Source organism: Nesoenas mayeri (genome assembly GCF_963082525.1).
Source record: "Nesoenas mayeri genome assembly, chromosome: 23".
Classification (NCBI taxonomy): Eukaryota; Metazoa; Chordata; class Aves; order Columbiformes; family Columbidae; genus Nesoenas; species Nesoenas mayeri.
In genome coordinates, this window is record NC_137574.1 from 3031653 (window position 1) to 3056183 (window position 24531).

At 47.9% G+C, this 24531-nt stretch overlaps 1 protein-coding gene across 1 annotated transcript; it reads right to left on the reverse strand.

Moving 5' to 3' along the window:
* Positions 1–11534: 11534 nt before the first annotated feature.
* Positions 11535–14356, reverse strand: IL10 (interleukin 10; the record flags this gene model as incomplete). The annotated part of the gene is made up of 5 exons (XM_080358308.1): positions 11535–11624; positions 11818–11883; positions 12505–12657; positions 12905–12967; positions 14198–14356. The coding sequence occupies 5 exons, from the start codon at positions 14354–14356 to the stop codon at positions 11535–11537; spliced, it is 531 nt and encodes a 176-aa protein (XP_080214434.1).
* Between the last annotated feature and the right edge of the window lie 10175 nt (positions 14357–24531).

Consider the following 24531-nt stretch of genomic DNA (forward strand, 5'->3'; position numbering starts at 1 on the left):
TGTCCGTGGGTGCGGAGCTGCTCGTGGCTCCCCCACCGTGGCTGTACCTGTGCCTGGAATCCAGTTCTGACCTCAAGGGGGGAAAGGGGGGGATGAGCAGGAGGTCAGGACTCCCCCACATCCCCCCCCACTCTGCAGGGACTGCCTCCCCCAGCCCTGGGGACGATGCTGTCCTGGGGGGTCCCCAGGGAAAAGCAGCTGGCGTGGGGAGGGGGTGGCGATGGTGTGGGGCTGTAGCTTGAGCTGGGACAGCAGCACTGTCCCCTCCCTGGCCAGGGCTGGGGGTCCTGCTGCCCCCCCACCCCTGTTTGGCTCCTGCCAGGGCGCTGGGAGCGATCCTTTGCTCCCCAGAGCAGGATGGCTGCTCTCAAGTCTTTAGTCCATGAATTATTATTATTATTATTATTTGTCATAATGTTTCACTGCGTTAAATGTGTTTGAATGGGGAAAAAACCAATTTTTTAAGGCAATGTTTAGTTTTTAGGCGATCTTTTAGACACTGTATGGAATTGTAATTTGTTTTAAAAACCAGTTTTTATCCCTTTTTGTTTTTTTTTTTAATTTTTTGTCTGTTGGCTTATACTAATCTTCCCGCTCTGCTCTTCAGTCCTTTGGATTAAAGACACTTAAAGCGTCACCCAGTCTCTCCTCCTTGCTTGTGTGGCTGTGAAGAAACACCCTGATGCTCCAGGCTGGGCAACCACTCACCTGATGTCTTGAAATTGCTGCTTTCTTTTCTTTTCCACCAAAGAGGCTGAGCTCCCCCAGATTGTTCTTTAGGGATGCTCCAAGGATGAAAATGCTGCATCCCTTTGCTTGGGGCCAGTTGCTTGAGATCTCATGGCCAGGTCTGTCCTGGCTGCTGCAAATAGGATTTCATCCCAGGCTGGGGTTTTGGGGACGTGGGATGTGGGTGCTGCGCCTGGGTGCCAGCAGGGGACACTGCGCATCCATTGTGGTGGCCTGGCTGTGGGTGCTGGGACATGGGTGGCCCTGGGGCTGTCACCAGCCCTGCCCTGTCCCTGCGGTCCCCCCTGCACTGGTGGCCCCGGGGTGTGCAGTGGGGGCTGCGCTGGGATTTTTTGGCTGCTGCTGGTTCCAGTGCTGAGCTGCGGTGTGTGCAGGAGGGGAGGAAGTGGTGAGATCCCCAGATGCCTTCCCCCTCCTCCTCCTCCTCCTCCTCAGGCTGGCAGTGTGGGCAGCGAGGAGGTTGCAGAGGGATTCGGATGGGTCCTGCTGGGTCATTCAACTCCAAACCATCACTTTTTTGCTTCCTGTATTTGGGACTTTTCCCTGGGGGACTCAGTCTGAGCTCCAACTGGGGACCCCTGGGTGAATTTGCAGCCCCTGAGCTGAGCTCTGGGCGGGAGGGAGCACAGTGGTGCTGCCCAAGAGCTTTGCCAAACCACAGAGCAGGAAGGCTCCAATACAAAGGGCTTTATCTGATTATTTGTTTCATTATTTCACACTTGGAGCCCGGTTACTTTTCACTCCGACTGATGGAGCTGCGTTTTCTGACAGCACTGGCTGAACGAACCTTGTGCTGGGGCTGCCAAAATCTCTCCTCTATCCCAGCTGTGAGTATCTGAACCACACAAGATCCCTGGGCTGTTGGTTCTGCCTCAGTATGTCCTGAGATGGGGCAGTAAATACTGGGGATGGGGGCATGGGGAGAGTAATGGGGGGTCTCCCAGCCTTTCCTCCCCTTTTGGAAACAATCCCAGTGCCCCAGCTGCCTCTGGGCCTTTTGGGGTATTGAGATGTGGGGTGGGATGTGCACCCCATAATGCAGGTTGGCTGTGGTACATGTAATGGAGGTTTTGGACCAGCTGTGGTGAACTGGAGGGGATGCCCTGATGCTTCCCCTTGTTACTGGGAGCTCCTTTGCTCAACCCAAACCTTCAGCCCTGGCTCTCACTTAACACTGCATCTTGCTCAGTTTAATGGGATGGACAGGATGCAATGGGCTTTCTTCTCCCCACCTGCAGGAGTGCCCTGAGGTATTTTCAACCTACATTGGGCCAAAATTCAGCCTGAATCTGCTCCAAAGCTCACAGTCCCATGCCATGGGGGTTGGAGTGCTGCACCAGTTCCCCTGCAGCATCTCTGCAGGTCCCACATGGAAGATTCCAGCCACAGGCATGTGCCAGCAGCAAACCAAAATTGCCGGCACATGTTGTGGTTTGGAGATGCACTGACTGAAAAGGTTTTGTCTTTTCAAGAAGTTGGCAAAATGCTACCACCGTGCAGCAGCGTTTGCTCAAAGTGTAACGTGAGAGGCTGAAAGTGGAACTCGGAGCTGCTGGGGTCCCGAGCTGAGCTGCCTCTGGCTGACGCAAACTCTTTGCACTTATAAATGCTTAAACAAGCACTTTTTACAGGCTTGATGTTGTATCAGTCTGGAGGAAGCATTTGAGTTGTCTTACAAGAGCCTGGAAGGCTGCATCTCTTTATGGTGCTTTTAATTAATTTGCAAAACCTGAGGGTGTTGGTTCAGATGATTTTCCCCCCCTGAAGAGCTGCGGTTAGTGCATGTTGTGTGTGTAACTGGTAGGACATGGGGTGCACTGGTGGCTCCAGCCCTGTGGGACTCCTCACCCCAAGCATCCCATATCACTGCTGGTGCTCTGTTCCCGAGGTTTCTATGCTGTGACCACATCAGGCTGGATCAGGCTCATGTTTTTCAAGGTGTAAATGATGCTCAGCTGCAGTTGCAGCCTCGAGGCTGTAAATCAGGCTGGGCTGTCAAGGTGTCACCTCCCCTGCGGGTGTAAGGGAGGCAGGAGAGGTTGGAGCTGTGGTGCCTGTGCAGCCCAAAATCCAAATCCCATCTTTGCTTTAACGGCAAGGCTGTGCCTCTCAGATGGAGGGTGCAGGATGGCACGTTGTTGCTTTTGCTTAAGCGGGTGTTTTAACAACAGGGTGGGAGCAGAGGTGGCACCGACCATGTGGCAGCAGAGCAGGGAAAGCTCTGGATCATTTGTCCCATTTCTGGCAGGTACCTGGGCTGCTGGTGGGATGCTGCTGGGCAGGGGGGAATGAAGCCAAACACTACAAAGGTGCTGCAGGATGGGAGCTGGAAACGGGCGAGAAGAGGAGCTTTAGTGACCTCCTCCTATCCCACAAAAGGCAAGCAGGGAGGAGTCACTTCTTTATCTGCCAGGTTCCAAAACAGTGAGCTAATACCCCGAACCCTAACAGTAAATCGGGTCTGTTTGCATGATGCTGTTTGCTCTACAGAAGCAGAAACGTGGACTGTACAAATAGGTGTAGTGCTGAGAGGTGTGAAGCACAGGCGGATTTTTCCAGGGGCTCAGCCCGCAGCCACCGTCAGCTCTGACGGGCTTGCGCAGCTTCAGCGTTTTGGGAAAAAACCTAAAGATTTTATAAACAAACAATCCTGGTAATAAAACTCCAACCTAGTTTTGGGGAGCGGAGGAATAAGGTTTGGGTTCCCTTTGTTACTGAGAGCCTGTTTGGGAATTCACCGTGCAGAGTGACACAAATCTCAACTCCAGCGGGAAGATTGGTGACTTGAAATGTTTTCTGTCTGTGGATGTCACACACGTCCCTGCTCTGGGATAGGGAATGGTGGGCATGGTGTCACCCATTACCACCACTCCTCCTCATTCCCACCCCAGCAAAACTCTCTTTGGAGGGGTTGTGAGTTCATCACAGCACCCCAGACTCTTTCTTTCTGTCACTGCTTTCACAGTGTCTGTGTGCGTGGACAGAAACAGAGGTCTGTTTTCTGTAAAGCTGTCAATATGAAAAGGAATAGCTGGGTCAGTGTGGGCGTTGGGTGAGAACAGAGACTTACTCATGCAGGGTGATATTTTGTTGCTTCGGATTTGAAAGCAAGATTTTTAGACAGATTTGTTCACAAAGCACTGTAAATAAATAGGCTGAAGAGGAGAGGAGAGGGCAGCTGCGAGCTGGGGGAATACTTGGTGCTATTTGCTCACCTATGTCAGGTAAGGATGGAAACAGCAATGTGAAGGAATCTAGTTTTGTTTGGGGAAGATGAGACTGATGCTGTGCATCTTGCTTGGGCAAAAACACTCAAAGGGGAGCCAGGATATAAAATATTTGAATTAGACACCTATTTGGGCCACGTGAGAGATGGTGGCCATAACTATTTCTCACTTTTTGCAGTGGAGATGCTCTGAAAGTACAAGTTATTTGGCAAGAGGAGGAAGTGGTCCAGAGCCAGTAAATAATAACACTGCACACTCTGGACACCTGTACTGGTTTGTACTGTCACTGAGTTTGTCACTGGGTTTGTACTGACCTGTGCTTGACTTAAGATATAGATGGTTGAGTTCAACTAGAAGCTAAAAATGAGCCACCAAGATAAAGGGCAACCAGATAAGCATCCGTGAGTCTCTCTTGTTAACTCTTTGAAAATGCTTCAGGTCTAACTGGAAATGGAGAGCAGTGGTGCCGACAGTGAAATTCCACACCCACCCGCTGGAGCCTGGTGACAACTGTCAGTGCTTTAGGGTGACAATGGTGAACAGAGGCTGCTCTGGTGTGCCAGTGCCTTAGCTTCCCCCGGCCTGACATGAGGGACCAGATGGCTCAGCTGCCACCCAAACGTGCTCCAGTGTCCCTTCTTTCTGTAGGAACAGGCTCCTTGGCCATCGCTCTGACTTCTTCCCAGAAGCAGGACTCACAACAGGACACCCTCTCCAGTGGCTGCTCAATAGGGTCCTCCTCTGAAAACTGGTCACCCATCACCCTGGGTTTGTCTTCAGCTTTGGAGAACTGTCACAGAGAGGCTGCAAAGGCTTTGAAGGCTGGATTTTGTAGCTCTAGACACACAAGATGCACAAGCAAAATGAGCAAAGCAGAGTGCAGCTTCCTTCCTGAGGTGCCCTCCATCCAGCTCTTGTCTCTGAACTTGATTTAAGGTCTTCTGGGAGTGTTTGGGGCCATTGTCCTCTTACACAGTTGGGTTATGACCTTGATACCTCTTTCCTTGTTAATCCCTGGGCTGTTGTGTGACTTCTGACTTTGCCCTCAGCCCTGTGACTCCAGAACTGGGCTGGCTTCATTTTAGCCATAGACATGGCTTGGACAAGCCTTTGGGCAGGTTCCTCTCTCCACCTCATATTCAGAGGACACAGAGCTGGTCAGGAGCAGCTGTAGAGGCTGAAGGGACGTCATTTATGCCAACACTCATGTCTTGCTTTGGAGCTGAAGCTGCAGAATTCAACTTGCGTTTTGATTTCATGTAACCTTTCGGCATCCTCGTCCACCACGTAATCCGTGTACATATGTACCATGACAACAGCTTTGTACAAAATCAAGGGACTCTACGCATGACCTGCTGACTCTGAAGGAATATGTGAAAGATTCACCACAACATTTTTAATTTTTAGTAGCTAGTAGGAAAATAAACCCTTTCTCCTCACACCACCTTCTTATTTTTAGCAGCGAACTTCCTGCTAAGGAAAAGAAAGAATTTCTCACTATTGAGGGGATCGGTTTCAATCAACAGCCTGGCTCTGCTCCAGGTAGATCATCAGTGTTCGCCGCTACCTGAGAGATGAATCACAAAGATCTCTTTTTCCCCGTTGTCAATGCAAGAAGTATTAACAGCTGCTGCCCCTATGAGGCCGGATCGCTGACAGCTCCTCGGTACGCGGCTGCAGCGGCGCTTTGCTGCTCTCCCACAGTGTTGGTCAACCCTGGAGAACCCCAGAAGGACAAACTGTCCTCGGGGCCTCTGTGGATGTGTGGGACAGGAAGGCACGTTGTGCAATTGAGACGAGAGTGGTTGTGCATCTTTGCTCGTTTGCTGTTACCTCTAGTTTCCTAACAATTATGATTGAGAGCAGATGTTTTCCTATGGGCTATCTATACTTGCAAGCCTGCTCTAAATCTAGTGGAAGCTAACTTCAATCTTCTGGTAGCCAAGTAGGCTTAGGCTTAGATCAGGTGTATCATAGTGTTGTCAGGATTTCCTGCTGCAGAGCTTAGGATGAAGTGTGTTGGCACAGCTAAACTGCTTAATGCTACAAAAATACCAGATTAATAAAGGACCTGTTAGCATCGGGCTTGCTTGAACCTGGGTTTAGAAGCATTTTGCTGAGGGTTTGCTGGAGCAGACTGTAAGGTTGCAGACTGTAAGCATTGCAACAGAGTCAGGAAATGAAGTTTCAGCTCAGGAATAAAGAAATTGGGCATTAGTGCCAGGAAAGGAACCTCATAGTCCAGCTCCATTGTTTGGAGCAAAGAAGAATATTTTGTTGCTTCAGGGTGTGATGAAATGGCGGAGAGACCCTGCCAAGAGGCAAAAAGCAACAGAACACAGAAGGCAGAGGTGAAAAATGAGAACTGGCTGGTTAAATTGCTGAATTGCCATCCCTATCCAGCTGAGGATTTCTCCCTGGGATCTCCAGCTCCTCCTTCATCAGAAAGCCTGGGGATGCGCTTTGATTTAAGCATCCAAAGTGCTGGCATGGATGGGAACCAATTCAATAAAATCCCTTTCTTCCTTCCTCTGCGTCATCATCTAATATCCCTGAGAACGAGTCAGTGCATCTTTACCGTTCTCTTTCACAAATTAATGGGATAGGACCCAAAAATGTAATGGGATTCGTGCATCTCTGTGGCATCCCATTGTCATCACACGCTGCAGGGCTTCTTGTGAACCACCTTGGGGCTGAGTTTCAACAGCAGGAGCCGAATCCTCCCCAAAAGGCTCAGGATGTAGCAGGATAAAGCGATTTAGCGCAAAGGGGAAAGCAAGCGGCTGCTGTTCCTGTTAGGTGGCTGCTTCTCCAGCCTGCCGCGGGTCTCTGTACCGCTGAGGGTAACCAGTGCCCAGTCATTGTGAAACCGCCTGCGTGCGGAGCAGCCGGAGGCAGAGCTGGCTTGGTTCCCCAGTGGGTGCTGGGGCGGCTGGGGGCTCGGCAGGCAGCACAGCTTGGGAAAGGAGCTTCGCCGAAACCAGGCGCCTTTCTGAGAACCAGCCCCATCGCTGCCAAGCGTCCCCGCAGCCCCTCTCATCCCCCATTCACCAGCTGCAGGCGCAAGCAGGGGAATTGCGTGGCTTTGCTTACCCTGTAGCCCCCTTTTATCAGAGAGTTTGGTTCACTTTCTGTTCCTGACAGTGTCTGCGGCAGCAGCAGGAGTGGTGCAATGCTTCCCCTGCTGAATCCCTTCATCTCGCCAGGGTGCCCGTCTCCACTGGCTGTATGAATAATGCGGGGAATTCAGTGATGGGGAGAGTGGGATGCAGATGTGGAGCTGCTCGGCTCCAGCTTCCCATCGCTGCCCTGGTGCTGCACCTTGAGATGGAGGTGGGTGTCTCCTCTAGCTCTGCACTGGAACTTTGGACCCTTATTGGTGAAGCAGGGTGGACATGACTGGGTGCAGGGCCATACTGATAATGATGCCTGTTTGTTGTTAAGGGCTTTTTTGGGGAGGTGTTTGTTAACCTACGCTTTTTCTATTTCCCTTGCATCTTCCCGTGCTGTTGGAGAGTGGATGACTTTGTGATAGGAATCTACAGAGCTCAGAAAAAGGCCAGGACAAGCTGCTGCTCAGTGGTAGAGGAAAGAAGAAATAGTAATGTTAGGGCAGCTGCCAAACTTTTAATGCCTGCAGAAAACTGATAGTTGAGCTTTTGCAGGTGACAAAGTGATAGGTGAATAACTGACTTTCTAGAGAAGCAAGGCCTATTCCTGAACAAGCTATAACTATGCAGGGTTCCCACCCTGGGCTCTATCCCCAGTGAGAGGCACAGGCAGGAGCGATGCTGCTGGTTCCTGCCTGCACTCACTGAGCAACTGTCCTTGCTCCTTGAAAGCAAGAGCACCTGCTCATCAGCCTCACGTGTAATCCCTGTGGGAGCTCTGCTTGTCAGTGCTACTGATGCCAAGACCAAAAAGGCTCCTGGCAAGGAGAAGAGCAAGGCAGGGCGGCCCCCGGCCACTCTGTGTGTCCAGACCCCTTGCCACAGGACACAAGATTCATGTCCCTGTGTGCCTCTTGCTATGAGACAAGCGGAAATGCTGCTCCTCCACCTTACAGGTAAAGCTGGAGCATAGATGAATAGGTGTCAGGCTTAGATTTTACTTGCTGAAAGTGGAGCCCCACAAGGAATGGTGAGATGTGTGGGGTCCCTGGGCCTGAAGGGACCATGGTCTGGTTGGTCCATGGGATGCTGGACCCAGGTGATGGAGATGAGCCCTTCCCAGAAACAAGGCCCAAGAGCGCCAAAAGTGTGGCCGTGGTAAGAGGGGCATCAGCAGTATTTAGTAATCCTGTGCCCTCCCACACTCGGTATTAGTCAGGCTCTTGCCACCCAGGTGCAGCCGAGATAAGAAAGTGGCAGCCGATGCCGTGTGCCCAGCCGGGGCACGCTGCCCCGCTTTCCCTGACCTCTTTCATGACAAAAGCCCTGATTTCAGTCACGTGCCACTAAAATCTAGGGCACACAGAGGCACGAGCTGCGTGGGGCTGAGTGCTGCAGCCGGTTAAAATGAAATAACAAGCAGCTGATGCTTGGGCACTTCTGGAGCCCTCGGGAGTTTTGTCTGTGTGCACATGTGCTTGTGCACAAGTTGCAGCAACTAAACTAAAGTACTCGTGTAACTACTAACTTCTTAACTGTGCAAAGATTGTGTGCACACTCTTTTCTTTGGCTGGGAATTGCATCTTCCTGTGAACTGGGATTCTCGCTGATGGGGAAAGAAAAGTAGAAGTGGTGACTGCCTGTGCTGTGGCATCTTGTGACAAAGCCATGTTGCGGGCAGCGGGGCCGATTGCCAAGTGCTGGCAGTGATTCATCTGCTGCGGCTCAGCTGGTTTCACCATGAGAAGCCTGCGTGCTGGCACTGTTAGGCAAGCCTGGACTTCGCCGGGCACCACGGGTTGTCCACGGTCCTGTGCTGCTCAGGGCATGCTACTGGGCTGTCACAATCATGTGGCTTTGACCACAGACGGAGCTTCTGTTGGGTGAGCACGGAGTGGACTTTCTGAAGAGGAAAGTGAAAATCAGGTGGTGGTTCTTGGCACCGGTGGCACTGACTGATGGGTTGTGCTGGGAGGCAGAAACCCCCGGAGGTGGCTGGACTTGGAAGTGAAGGGCTAAGAGCGGCGAAAAAGAAAGAGGCTTGCAAGTGAAACAGAAACATGGCCAGGTGGGAACAGCAGCCGCCTTGGGCTGCTGGTGTGAGCTTGAGTTTGGAAATGATTCTGCTGGTTGAATTCTGGGTTTGTGAGTAGCAGAGCTGTAGATTCCCGTGTACACACCTGCTCAATTTTATTAAAGATTCATCTGCTGCGCATATGGATCCAGGTGCATAGATACATCATTCCCAGCCTGGGGAAAAGCAAACTGTTCTGTTGTTAATTTATATTAGTCTAGTTCTTGGCTAGGATCTACTGTCTGATCTAGGATCGAGGTCTCATCCTGACTGAGAACAAATGGAAAGTTAAGACCAGCTCAGTAGATAAATGGTGGACCATGGGTCCAGTGTTTCTCTACTGTAAGAAATCACTGGCAGGTATTTTGCTTCAGCAAATTTCACCGGAAATTTGCATTTAGATGTGAGGATCTCACGTTTTCTCACTCCCTGGCCATTAATGCAGGCAACGCATCCTCAGTGATTCTCCTTGCCTGGATCTGTGCCTGCTGGGCTCTTCCCCAGCGCAGTGACACTGGGCACGGCATCCGTGTGCTGGTGCCAATTTACAGCCCTATAACAACTTGGGAGAACAGAACAGAACAGAGGCTTTATTCTTTAGGAAGTATTTATTAGCAAAAATAAAAGATTTCTTTTCATACAGATAAACATGCACAAGTTCACAGTGACAGGAGCTGTGGCCAAGGTACAGTGCCCCCACCAGAACGGAGCCGCTGATGCTCTTGGCTCTCGCTGCCACTCCAGGAATGTTGTTGCTTCTCTTACACCACTGAAGTCGAAGCATTTGGTGGAAAAACAGGTACAGAGCTGGCTCAACAGGAGCTTAATGTGTCCTAGTTAGAGGCTTAATTAAAGTTTTACAGTGTTTGGCTCCCACATTGCCCTTGAGCCAATGCCACCCGGAGCAGCATTCCTTGCTCTGGGATACCCAGTGTCTGCCAGCAGGAATGCCATTCTGTCACCATAAATACACAAACAGAATAAATCAAGTATAAATAGCCTCTCTTCAGTGGTAACCTACACAGCAAACAACAAGCTGACAGTGCTTCACCATATCGGTGCCTTAATACTTCTAAATATTAGAAGCAGATGCCTCTGGTTTATGGTCCTGTGGTTCGTGTGGGGACACGCAGGAGACAAGGGGAAGGGGAGCCCCAAAATCAGCAGCTCTGGGGGGCACTGAAGCGGCTCTGGTTGCAGCTTCCCCCCCAGCACTTGTGTGCTGCGGCTGCTCGGGTGTAGGGTTAGAAATAACACAAACCCAAATGTTGTCAGTGCTGCTTGCAGCTATTTGAATTTGAATGCAAATTACCCAAGCCACCTTAAAATGGTGGTTAATTAAATAGCTTCTAAGTTCTAAAAGAAAGAAATAACCCAACAGAACTAAAACCAAAGAAACAAACCCCAAAGAAATGAACAAACCAAAAAATAACCAACCAACAAAAAAACCCAACAAACAAACAAACCCCCCTCCAACAAAATGGCAAGTAAATCCCAATCAAAGACTGGAAAACAGATTAACTTTCAAAAGTGCAGAGTGGGCAACCCAGCAGCTCTGGAAATCGGTCGTTAGCAACATTTAAGTCAAGTTCTATTAGAACCAAACATTTCTTTCCTATTACTGTTTTTTCTTTTATCTGGACTAATATATAGGCTGAGTCTGGAGGTGGGGTTAACTGATCTATTTCTCTACATGATCACAGGAGTGCAGAACCTCCTCCACTTTGCTTTTCAAGCACAGGAGAAAAAGAGCCCTTGGTTACATTTATGGTTCTTTTGCTCGGTGCAAGGCCATGGAATAATTTTGAATATTTCAGTGCCTAATTCCAGCTGCAGAACCAGAGACAGTGACATGGTCATGCATTAAAAAACTCAATTGATTGCATAAATACATAGAGGGATAGAGCACGAGGAGAGCTCTCATTTGCTTAAAATTAAACTTTGCTAAACTCGGAGCTGGAATTGCTCCTGATCAGCCACTTGTACTCAGTGAAACTGCGCTCAGGATTAACTCTGCTCACCATCTGCTCCCCACAAGAACGCTGCTTTGGGTGTTTTGAAGCTCTGAATAAAATAGCCCTATCATAAACAGTATTAAAATATTGAACAATAAATAGTATTTTACATGCTCATCACACTTTTCTTTAAAACATATTGTAAACACAAACACTGAGGTATTAGAAGTAATAAATATTAAATTCAGTTGCAAAAAAACCCTAACTCTTAAATACAATACCAAACTTGAAGTTATTGATCTGTAATTCATGACTTGAACCCTAAGATAACTTAATCTCTTGTGTGCTCTCGCAACCTGAAGTGATTTCTGATAAAATAGCAGGATTTGGTGCGGAAGGTGCAGACCCGTGGGCATTTTCACTTCCTTCTCATCATCAAGTACTCTTCGACATAGTTGATGAAAATGTCAAACTCTCCCATGGCCTTGTAGATTCCGTTCTCATGCATCTGCAGGTGAAAGCCAAGCCTGTTTAAGTCTGAATGTGGCGATATATGTGATGGACAATCTCTAAATGTATTCTTATTCCACCAACATCTGCTTTTCTACCCAGCTGCTCTCTTTTCTGTCCTAAGTTGAAGTCAGCAGTAAAATCCGATGGTTCCTCCCCACCCCAGCACAGCCACGCGAGCGGGTCCTCACCTTATCGAACGTCTCCTTGATGTGCTTGATGGTTTTGCTCCTCTTCTCGCACGTGAAGAATCTGTGCTGCAAAGGGACGAGAGCAACGGCTTCAACCACCAGGGTTTCCTTCCCGGCTACACGACAGCGGCTCTCCCCTCCTCCTGCCCCTCGTCACTGCCGCCCCGGCCGTCTCCACCTTCCCCTTCCCTACGTGGGGTTCTCGGGGGCAACAACTGCAGCTGCTTTGGACCATCCATGGATGAGCAGAGCTCAGCAAGACCCGAGCGTGGACCTGAGCTGTTTCCCAGCCCTGGGCGATTGCAAACCCGCTGTGGTTCCTTCCCAGGGCAGGGTTCATCATCTCTGAGTCAGCCTGCGATGGGGTCACAGCCGCACCAGGCGCGGTTTCAGGAGGCATCACTGAAGAATTGCGCTGCTCAGGCACCCAGGTAAAGAACTGGACCAACCCTCCACCCTCCCTTTCCTTATCTTTTCAGGCATCTCTTGGGCGGAGCTGTGCTCCTGAACAGAGCCTCTGAATCATCATTATTAACTAGTGAAAGCCCAGAGCCCTGCTCCTCTGCACCATCCCGTGTCACTGCTCCTGGGGAAACCCAGCGCCTGCTCCCCACCCTGCTGCTGGTCCCTGCCTTGCCGGAGCACTGGTTTCATCCCACCCACACCGTGATGCTGAGCCCCACTCACACAGCGCTTCATCATCGCCTTCAGGTTCCGCAGCAGGTTGCCCAGGTCGCCCATGCTCTGCTGGTGAAGGGTGCTGGTCCTCATGGCGCTGGGCAGCACCTCCTCCATGTAGAACTGCATCATCTCTGACACCGACTGGCAGCCGAAGCTCCCCTGGGGCGAGAGGAGGTAACGGCGTTGGGGTCGGCCACCAGCACCCGTGTGCGGGGGTGTTATTTAAATATCACAATCGCAGTGTGGGGGGAACCACGCATCAGCCCCACCGCAGCCACACGTGTGCTGCTCGGCTGGAGAACTGTCTTTCTGTGACACTGAGAACACCCCACTTTACAATCTGCTGCCTTTCTTACAAACCACTGGCAGAACAGTAAGAAACTTAGACGAGATTCATAATTCTTACCTTAAATTCATCCAGTAGTTCAGAGCTGAGTAGCTGGATGCTAAGTTCATCATCTTTTGATTGCTGTAGAAGAATGGAATGAAACATGAGCTTTAATTAGACAGGCAGTTAACGCTGCTTTTCACTTCACTTTACTGAACAGTCATTTTGCTTGCTTGCATTTACCATCTCCCTAAAGCGAAGGCAAAGAACACCCAGCACACTGTGCATAGCACAGTGATGCCAGACGCTGGAGTCACCAATTCTATGGTCCATCATCTTGCAGGGCAACTACCCTTAGGTCAGGACAGCAAGATAATGAAATAGCAAACTCCAGAAACACTGATTTCGTTAATGTGAAGCTCCTCCCGCTGCTGCCAGAACTGCACACTTGCTGCAGAGGGTGTTAGTGCAACGAGCGCTAGTGCAAACCCTGCATCTCTTCAGGTGGGTGTCAAAGTTACAGCAGGTAAGCGAGGTATCCACCCCAACAGCGGTACCAAAGCTTTAAAAATAGTCCTTTTAAAAACATATATTCCTTCAAAAATATTCCTTCCCATCGTTAACTAGGAGATTTACAGCAAGCTTTAAATCTAAGGTCTTGGTTGCGTTCATTTGATAATAAATACAAGTCATGTTGTTAGCCTGAGATTTAATCTGGAGAATTATCTTGTTTTATTGCTAAAACACACTGACTGTAACTAAACCAGTAACAGAGAGGCGAGCAACTATCCCTATCAGTACTGATGCAACAAGTGCTCCGAGTACATCTTGTGCTGCTTTCTCAGCAACCCTTGATGCTCCATTAGCTGTGATGCAAAGCAGCGACCTTTTACAGGGACTACAGCAAGTGCTGGTTACTGCAGCATTTCTCCAGTCACAAAATACCGTGTTCAGTCTTTTGTGGTTCTTTCAAAGAAAAAAGCCTGTAGCAAAAGGTTTCCCTTTTCATCCAGCAGTGATTCAGCAAGGCTGGACCTCGTTGCCATGAAGAAGGGACTGTTTCCTTCCTATTAATTCAGTGAAATATTTGGTATGCAACATTTAGGGGGAAGTCTGGCTACCAAGGCTCGCAAAGATTCATTATGAAATCTCTTGAGTTCATTGTAACTAAAACTAGGAGGAAAACTCTTGCATGTTGTCTCTCACCCAGCGACGAAACTGAACTTCTCTTGCACATCCCCCTCAGCCCATAGCACAAGACATAATCGAATCATTCACACCAGAGGGAAGCTGCCTTCCCCCTCATCCAAATCACTGAACTTTGCAACAAAAAAATTGGTAAAATGAGAAGGAAGAGAGGGTTATACTCACAAAATAATCCTTAATTTTCTCAAACGTGATGCGCAGCTCTTGGAGCTTTGCAGGCAGCAGCTCGGAGAAGTGCAGGCAGGAGGGCTGGGGGGCCAAGCAGCGGGCGGGCAGGGCGCAGGCAGCCAGGAGCAGCAGGAGCAGCGCTGGGCAGGTTTGCATGCTGCCAAATATCAGCTTTTCCCCTCCTTGGTCCAGCTCTGGGTTGAATTTCACGGGAGGGTTCAAAAAGCCGATCTGCAGCCTTCACCTTGATGGAGCCCCTAATTTATACTCTCAAAACATCACTCCATTTCCTCTCCCCATTTCCTGGCGAGCAATATTGGGGTTTTAAGTCATTCATTAAAACCAAATGTCACTTGGGTTTCCCGTCAACTTTGGTTTCCTGTTCACTTGACCCCCCTCCTCTCCTCACACCCCATCAAATCTTTTGTGCTTAGACTCTGCATTTTTTTTTCGTTGCTTGCTTCTTGTAAATTTAAATGTGGCTAAGGAGGAAAGCTTCGCATATAATGGGAGCAGAAAAGGTGCTGTGTGAGGTTACTTCTGCATTCGCACAGTTACGTTTTATTTTTAGATGAATGTCCTATTGTTAGGGGGGAAAAAAAGTGTTTCTGTTTTTAAACCTCTGTATTAAACCTGCACTTAGGATCCCCAGTACTGTGTATAATGCAGTAGCATTGCTTTTAATGAGCCTGCACAAATACGCTGTCTACTACTTTGGCATTCTGATGTTATACTGGAAATATACGATATATATATGTATATATTTGTCACTTAACGCATGTCTACTGAAGTCAATATGCAGCTGGGTGGGAGCGAGGTTTGTGCCACAGAATCTGGTATTTTGATATTGGTGGGTGCTGCTAAAGTGGACAAGCAGGTCATGAATATTTGTGTTTCTGGCTTTTTGATCCTATTTTGTTTCCTAGAAATGGACATGGGCTCTGTGAACTGGGTGTACTGTGCTAAATGAGAGTTATCATCCCAGCTCTGATAAAATTACCATTTCAGAACTGGAGATAATTCCTCTGACGTCCCTCTTGTTTTCCCTTTTCCTCTCGTTCATGTTCTCTTTCTAAATATATTAGTGCACACACCCTTGCTTCCTTGTGATAAAGATTTCACTGGTGAATTTGAGAATCTGTTACTCAAGAAAGAGAAAGTGAAGATGAATTTGGCTTGTTTGAATCCTGATGGTTTTCTCTGAAAGCTCTGATGTTATTTGGGAATAGCAAGTTCTTCCCAGCCTTCCTGCAGCACATTGCTTTGGACAAATCACTTGTTCCTTCACTGCACTGAACCTCTTTCAAGTCAAACTTGCAGACCTCTGTGATGGGACTTATTGCAAAAAATAAAGCTGGAAAAATGCAAATTATTTTTTGTTACTGTATATTTAGGGGTTTTTTGTTTTGTTTTGTTTTTTTAAATAAAAAATGAAGAGCAAAAGAGAGGAATATTTGGTGTACGTATGTATGTGTAAGAGCAAATGGCATGAAACATTAGTAATCAAAGTGTTTGAGGAGAAGACAATGTGGGATTTTGTGTTCTGATTTGGTTTTCTTTGGTTGTTGATGTTGCCTCTTCCAGAGGGGCTGGGGAAGGCTGCTCCTGGTGAATCACTGCAGGCACACTCGGTTGTCTGAATCACAGCATGTGTCACATCTTTGGTGACCCATTTTCTTCCCCTGCTCTAATGCGGCCGTGCGGTTTCTTCCCTTGACCGCCAGCAGAAGTTTGAGAGTGGAGAAGAGCAAGCAGCAGGCGGTGGCTTGGACAAAACCCAGTAGTTTTAAACTCAATCTGTTTCTACTGGTAGTTTCCCACCTTTCTTTGCTTTCTCCCTGGGAGATTTTTTTTTCTGATTTTGAATTAACTTGAATCTGTCACAGGTTGATAAGGCTTTACTGCCAGGGGAGGTTTGTACTGGATATTAGGAACAATTTCTTCCCATAAAAGGTTGTTGGTGGAGTCACCATCCCTGGAGGGGTTGAACAGACGTGAAGATGAGGTTCTCAGGGACATGGGGTAGTGCCAGGGCTGGGGGAATGGTTGGACTCCATGATCTTGAAGGTGTTTTCCCACCAAAATGAGTCTATGATTCTAAGACCTGGCCAGCTGCTTGAGTTTCATGAGGGCATCCAAACTGATGTGCTAAGAGCAATGGGTGTGATGCTGTCAGGACACGGTGCCCTGGAGCAGGTCCATGGCCCCAGGCTGGCTCCATCTCTGGGACCAAAGCCTGGGACTAAACCCGCTTCCTTTGCTAGAGAGTGCAGCCCCAATAACTCCTCTGCAAACGGGGTCCCCTGCAGCAGAGGGATCACTCTCAGCCTCAGCTGTAGGTATTTTTGTGGGATGCAAAGCCAAGGGGCTTTGTGGCACACGGGAATCTCCTCCGCAGCGGCACGATGCCAGGAACCCTCCTTCCATCATACCCAAGGGCTGAGCACTCATTTCCAAACTTCTCTTATTTTAAGCCATCTGCAGGTGTCCATGAAGTCATTTCGCTTTGACACCCAGAGCAGTTTTGAGACTTGTGCAATTCCCTCCTCCCTGTTTTGGAACCTGGCTTGTTTTTGGTTTGGGTTTATTTTTTTGATACAAGCGTAAGCCAGATGTGTCCATTCCACAAAGGAAACTCTGGCCTGCGCACAGATGAGATGCTGCTCTGTTTACCTGTATTTCCTTTGCCGTGTCAGAGATCTTGACGGTGCAGTTTCGTTCTGACTCACTCCTGCTTACTGCTGTGGAAAGGCATTGACTCTGCAGTATTACGAAGTAGTCGCATGAATGAATAAAGCACCTTTTCCTAAAGAGTGTCCGGGGGATGTGGGTGTATTTCTAAACCTTTAGGAAACAGCTTTCATGTTTGCCAAGAAGATCGTTTCAGGAAGGAAAGTGTGTTACTCAAAAGCCATTCATGCACTTTTACCCCACCTCCCACAAACTTCTGAGAGCTGCGTGTTCACAAGAAATACTCGACAAGACAGCAGGATTGCATTTCTGCTGTAAAACAGAGGCATTGGGGCGATGGCTTCTCTCTCACAGCGTGGCACGTGGAAAGGTTTGTCCTGGATATGGTCCTGGGCAAACTGCACTGGCGGGGCTGGGGTTCGGTGATCTCCAGAGGTCCTGTCCCCTGGAGTGGGCTGGCATCTCATACTTCTTATCCAAAGAGATGCCTACATGTGTAGCTTTTCTTCTGTGGGCAAGGTTTTTTTGCCTTCTTGACCTCTTGCATTGCTTTCAGACAAAGGAACATTGTGTGGTTTATGCACTCTCTATTCTAGATATAGCTTTAGAGGATCCCCTAGATTTCCAGGCTATCATAATGGTGTGTTTCTTTCTTTCCTTTTCAAAAATTCCCCATTTCTCATCCCTTCAGGTTCGAGAGATCTGTTGTCAGTGACGCTCTGGGTGAAGCAGGGACTTGGTGGCCTTTTATTCACCTTGGGTGAAGGGCAGTTTTGAAGTAACGTCATTTGGTCTCTCAGCTGCCCCATTGCTGATGACTAACAGTTCCTGATGGGTGAAGCATCAACTGGACCACATTTTTTTGCCCTATTTTTAGCTGGCAAGGCGTGACGTCGGATTTTTTACTTCTGGAAACCTCCTTTCTAGCGCCCTTGTCACAATTTGCAGTTTGACTCATAACGGCCTCAACAGGTAAATCCCAAATTACTCTTTGGAAATTTAACCCATGTCATCGTTTGTCTCGTAACATCTAAGTGTCCAGAAATAGGTTACTAATCATGAACAGAGGACATTGGTATGACCTCTAATGTGACTTATACTATGACAAAGAGAGAGCCTTACATAAGAATTTCTTAGCAGGTCCAAAAATTCCATTTAACTTAAATCAGGCTGGAATCTTGACCTAAAAGCATCAAGTAATAGAGACTTCCATCTGTAGATTCAGTGTTTTGGTGGTTAACTTAACTGAGAAATACTTGCACTTTTTAAATTGCATACGTAAAACTCCCAATATTTGGAAGTCTCATGGATCCTGTAGGGCAGGTGGAGAATAACATCCCTATTTAATATCTTGCCCTGGGATTTCAGGCTGCTTTCTGCCAACCTAGAAGAGCGAGCTGGGCTTTTTTTGCCCAGGTTGCATGTGCTTTGCCATTTTCGTGCACTCTTGTCATTGTGTCTTCTGAAGAGCCCATCAATGCAACGTCAGGCCAGGAGGGGTTATTACCTTTCTTCTCTTTTATTTCCTCCTGCAATAAGTTGTTGGCAGGGATTTTCCAATGTCCTTATAGAAAATGATGAGATTTGGGCGCTGGCATTTCAGAGAGTGGGGAGTGAGTGCTCTGAGCAAGGATAAACGAGGTTTTCTCTGGTAAGTTAAGAAGGCAAAAGTATGCAAAACGTCCCTAATATGTGGTCCATTTTGACTTACCCAAATATCTCCTGCACTGAGTTTTGGTTTTGTTTTTTGAGCATCCTACAGAGGCAATTTTGAGCAACTCCTGTCTCGAACAGGTCATTTCACAATTGCTGTTTTGATGCGTTTCTTTTCTTCTAGTTTTGGTATTACTGGGCTGCGTGCATCTTCTGCAGAATGTTGTCTTTGTCATGATTTAGCATCAACGCTGTGACCCATAATACAAATACAAACTATTTATAGTTGCGAACGGTCATAAGACAGAAACTAGTTATCATGGTTTGAAAAATCAGATAATGCAAACCAGCTGCTCGGAAGCGTAACGTGACCGGCGGGGTGAATTACGGAGGCAACTTCACTCACTTTCCACAGCAACATCAACCCCCTTGGCCTGAAGCCCAAACATCAGCCTGGGTCACTCATGCAGTGGAGTTTTGGGGTTGTCTTTTTGCCTTTTTATGCTTTTTTTTTTACACGATGCCAAGCAGCTCATGATGTGGGTTGAGAAATCCTGGGCTTTCTTATCTTTCCACCCTAAGACACACAGATAAACACGTGTTATGGCCGCTGATGCCGCACGTGATGGGTCATTCCCGGCATTGTGAGGGATGCTGCAGCATCCCCGGTGCTTCCAGGGGGGGTTCCCACATGCCCACACCGCAGCTTTCTGCCCCAAAATCATCAATGCGATAATGCCACGGCCTCTGGGACACCCTTGAGAACCACTCTGTGCACGATAAAGCCAACACTCTGAGCCAGTGTTACTCAACTAGAAAGAAAATAGCGATGGCCACACAAGGCTGTATTCAAATCTGAGATTTAGGAGCCCTCTCTGAGAAGCTGAGGCAAAGAGAACAAGTTTCATGATGCAGGTTCCCAGAATAATCAGCTCAAAAGCTGTCGCTGATACTGCTGCCCTATGAGAGAAAAATGCAATCAAACAAGGTTCCTAGAAGGTGTTTGGTTTGGTTGGTTAGTTTGGTTTTTTCATTGAATTAGTTGATTTTAAGTTGAGGAATTTTTAATTAACAGCCCTAGCACAGGGTGAGCATCTGTCTGTGCTGCAAGGGGGGAGAGGAAAAAGGAGCTTTGACATCACTTGTGTAAGCAGAGATTGTTTTAATGAAAACATGATCCATCAGAGATGCTTTCCAGTGGTTTCAGAGGGTCTTAAATATTTCTTTATAACTTTCTACCTGTGTTTGTTCGGATGTCCCTTCTTGTTGATGTTTATTTGCCTTTTTTTTGGTCAGTTAGTTTTTTGGTTGGTTGGTGTTGTTTGTTTGTTGGCTTGTTTTTCTCCCACAGAAAAAGAGGTTGCTGGTGATATGACCTGGTTGTTTCTCCTGCGAGGTATCTTCATTATATAGGACCTGGGATCTCTGCTCCACTTCTGCTCGGCACAGGTATTGTCACACTCTTTAGGCAATTTTCCCCTGGATTTCTCTTTTTGTGGAAGTCCAAGGAAGGTTTATTTCAGTAATGAGATCGAGCACTCGTGTCCATTTTTGGTTATTGCTTTCCATGTAGCTTTTGAGGGCTGTAACTGGGAAGTGGAAGATCAGTCCGAATGGTGGAAACCCCCTCTCACTGAAAATGGTGCTTAAAAGAAAAAAGAAGAAGAAGAAGAAGAAAGATCTGAAGCGAACTTCCTCTGCTAACTGTCTCCTGCCTGTTGGGAAAGGAGACATTGGCAGTTTATTGCCCATTCGGCAGAAAAGGTTGGCAGCCTGTTTGCTGACAATATCAAGATAAATGTAAGAACGTCAATCCTTGCAATGCCCTGATTTATATTTATGGCTAAAAGGCGTTTTTGCTGGTTGCTCCCATGTTGGGAGGGATGTACTTCTGCCAGGCCAGCCTGGATTGTTGGAATTATGCAAACAAGAGGTGGAAAAAAATGACTAAAATAGCACAAAAGTGTTGGGTTTTTTTAATTAAACATGAAGATTTTTTTGACAAATATTTGGATCTGATATATTTTAAAATCTGCATAGTGGAATAACAGCACAAGGAGACTTGGCAATGTGGGATTTGGTGCCATCTCTGCCTGGGGCTGGGGCTGGAGCGGGCAGAGCTCTGGGTCCTGCATCCCCCAGCATCACCAAAACCACCTGCGGCCCCTCATGGTTGTGAAATTGAGACTGAGTCCCGAGTTAACACGTGCTCAAAGCAACATGAATCCAGTCAAAACCAAAACTTGTCTTTAAGAGCTGGGCTCTGTACAGAATCCACAGATAATTTACTGAACCGTAAGTTTCGGTTTTGGTGAAAGCTAAATCTATGACAGCTCTGACTGGCTATTGGAGTGATTCATTTGCTCCCCAGATAATTCAAAAATTGAGCAGATAGCAGCGAGCACTCAGTTTCTCCTCTATTAGGCATCATTTATTGCCTGCACCATCAGCACATTTCACCCCCCTGGGCAAACCCAGGCGCCGTGGGACAGCTTTCTAAAAAGAACACCCTGCGTGACTTTTGCTATTACATCAGTTTTTAGTCCTTCCAAAGAGAAAGACGGGAGGACCGCGAGGGCTGGGTGTCACTCTCAATGGCAGCAGCAGCGTATGTGATGGATATTCCTCTTCTCCCCGAGACTTTGCCGAGATTGTTCAAAAAGCCCCGCCATCCAAAGCTCTGACTGATGCTTTGCAGGAGGAAGTGGGGGTGGTTTGATATTTTGAAAAGAAACAGCCCCTCTGCTTAGCAGCGCCCTTGCCCGCTGTGCCTGGCGCATCTTAAAGCCCTTGGCCTGATATTCCTTCTCTAGGGGTGCAGATAATCAACCCCAATAACTCTGCGCACATGCCGTTCTATTTTTTGTGATCTTTTTCAATCTCTACGTGCTGCAGACCGCACCTGATAACTGATCGCTTTTCTGTGACTGTTCATTTGCATTTTTAAAGTAAGGAAATTCAGCTTTGGTTTTCTGAACATTAACGAGCCTGTTCTCACCAAGAGCCCATTGTTGGGGACCAGCACCCCAGAAGCTCTTCCATGAGTCATCCATGACCTTCAGCTGGGGATCCCCAGGTTGGCTATGGAAAGCTTCTATCCTTAAAATGAGCTATTTTCTTCAATTTTGACTAATTTTCTATTTGGATCTTCTTTGGTCTTATGTCTCTTTCAGATTGCCCACTTTCCAAGCATCACCGAGCCTCCACAGGACCCCCCAAGGCTGCAGGAACAAGGGAAGCGTCAGGATGGCTGGTAATGCAAATTAAGATTGTAGAGCTAGTTGCAAACGAGGGAAGAAAATACTGAAAATTAGAAGCAGGTGTAGTAAAGAAATACAAATTCTGCAGGGAAGGTGTGCACAGGGGCTTTGAAAGTTTAAATTTGACTTGCTTAGATCATTTTTCACCCTCGCTGTTCACAGCTCTCTCCCTCGGAAAGATCTTTCACCAAAGTTTCGTTTCCCCGTGAAATATTGGTCCCCCAGCATGAACGCTTATCAGACAGCTTCAAATCTTGCCTGTGCTTCAGCAATTTCTTTTTCTGTACACGGCATTACCACTTGTTTAGAGAAGCCCAATTGCTAATATGTCAGATGGCCACATCAAAAAGCCTCAGAAACCTCTTGGAAACTGAAAAAGCCTCACTCGTTAAGCCTGTATTTCATCGCGCTGGCAGATCTGAGTGACTGAAATACATGCACGTTTAGAGACTGGTGCAAATCTCAGTAGGACTTGACATTGTTCTCCTATGGATGCTTCTGTTCATGTTCAATGGCAGGGCAGTGCTTCTAAGGCAATGCTACCTCATTTTTTGCTGAAATAGCCAATTTCCTTCACATAGTAAGGGGAGAAAAAGAAAAATAAAAAGCCCACACCATTGAAATTCACTCTCTGACTTGGAAATCTTACTGAAACGATCACAAAAGCGGGACATGTACTCAAGCAGGGGGACAGCTAAACCTTCCCGATAACTCCTGAGCTGTTACACTTTGGGGGTGAATATTTCCCAAGAGGAATTTGATTTTTCCAGCCTGTTCCTGACATTAGCAGGAATGTGTCAGACTCATTGGGGATCATCTCTTGCATCACATGCAGCTGATTTTGAGCACAGCAGCACTTGGTCTGGAACTATGACTTTCTGAGCAGGCGCTTTGCACGCTTGTGTTTGCAGGCAGAGGAATCCCTGAGCACAGAGGTGCCTGCTGAAACCCAAGTGATAGACAGTTAAAGAAAAACTACCAGGAGCTGCTCTTCAGTTGTATCATTAAACTGTAAAGACCAGCAATATGCATTTCCCCTTGGGGAAGATGCCATTTGTGATAACCAAAAGATGAGTTTGCGTTTTATCAAAACAGGGGAAGCAAGTATTTAACCTTCAACGCCCCCCACCCTGGTGACTAAATTGATGGTTTTCTGCAGAACAGATGTGTTGGTGTACAAGATCCTCCACCGCGCTTTTCCCCTTCCAGAAAGGTGAATCTTAGAGGTGTGTGTGGGGGAAGCACTCCTTTTTGCATTCATTTGTACCTTCTTCGGGTGAAATCCTGGCTCGGCGGCAGCGCTGCCATTGGTGAGTGACGCAGATCAGTGTCACATCTGCTCCGTGAAGGTGGTGGCTGAGATAGTGTCATTTTCTGTGACGTGTGCCTCTGCGCAGCCAGGAGCCGGCCGTGGGCCACCCAGCCAGGACAGGGTGAGCCCAGGGCCACCCGCAGCAATGGGGTGATGTTCCCCGGGGAGGTGGCTCCATCTCCTGTCCGGTGGGACACGCACCTGGGGACATCCAGAGCTGGGCCGTGCATAGCAGGAAACAGCAAAAACAGCCCCAGAGGGACAGTTGTGGGTGATGCCCAAAACCAGGATGATTGTGATGTTGTCTCGAGGTTGGGGACACTCTCCCAAGCCCCTCAGCATTAGGAAAGGAGCCCATGAAGGGGGGTTCTAACGCTGCGGAGAGCTTCATGTATCATGAGCCACTTGGGAAGAAATGCCAGAAAACAACCTGAATTTGTTCGCCATGGCTTTGGACATGTCCTGCGTTCGGCTGATTAAGTTTCATTTCATTAAGTTGAGCTGTGGCTAGCCTGTCGCTCCCTAAAAGGCAGTACTCAGTGTTTGATTTTCAGTATTATTCAAGTGGTTATGGTTAGAAACGTGACTGAGAAGAGGGCACACGATGTACCACACCTAGCAGCCGATAACTCCCTGCAGAGGTTCAGAGGTTTTGTGTCTTTTTTCTGAGTCATTTGATGAGTTTACCGAGAAAAACAGTTTTTTGACTTTTGTCAGCAGCATTGCAGAACTGGGGCTGAGCGGGCGCTGGGGCTGGCGAGCCTGCAAGTAACGGAGCCCTGGTTTCTGTCGATAATGAACTGCACTAATGAAGAAAGAGAAGAGCAACCAGGTTTTTGGAGGCTGGGACAGGGCACTGGCATCCACAGAGCATGTTTCCATTGCAAAGAGCAAAGTGCGTCAGCGTAGAAGCTGATGGAAAGGGTGACGGTGGGACAGGTGACACCCATCTGGGAGCTGGTGAGAATCCCCAGGTTTCCAGCGCACTGTGCCAGATTAGCACGTGTTCAAACGAGATTTGAAACAATTGGAGGGCCAAGTGATTGCTTGGCAATTAAAGCTCTGATTTTTTTAGGGCACTACTCAGAGCTGCAGTCACTCTTCCCATTAGCACCCAGGGTGAGGCTGTCTGATAATTCACACCATTGCCAGTAGATACTAATGCATAAAACCCAAGCGGAAACATTTTATTCTGTCTGTGGAAACAGAATTATGTTCCTTTGGCAAGGGTTTTGGTGAGCTACAGCATTACCAGGAGACCTGTACAATCCTACAAGCGTTTTTGTTCCAGGTGGCCAATTGGTTTCTGCAGAGGCATATCAGGAAGAGTTCCTGAGGTCAGATATTGTTGCTGGACTTTGTTATTAAGTCTCAGTTTTTCTTTTATTAAAATTACTGGAGGCATTTCTATCATT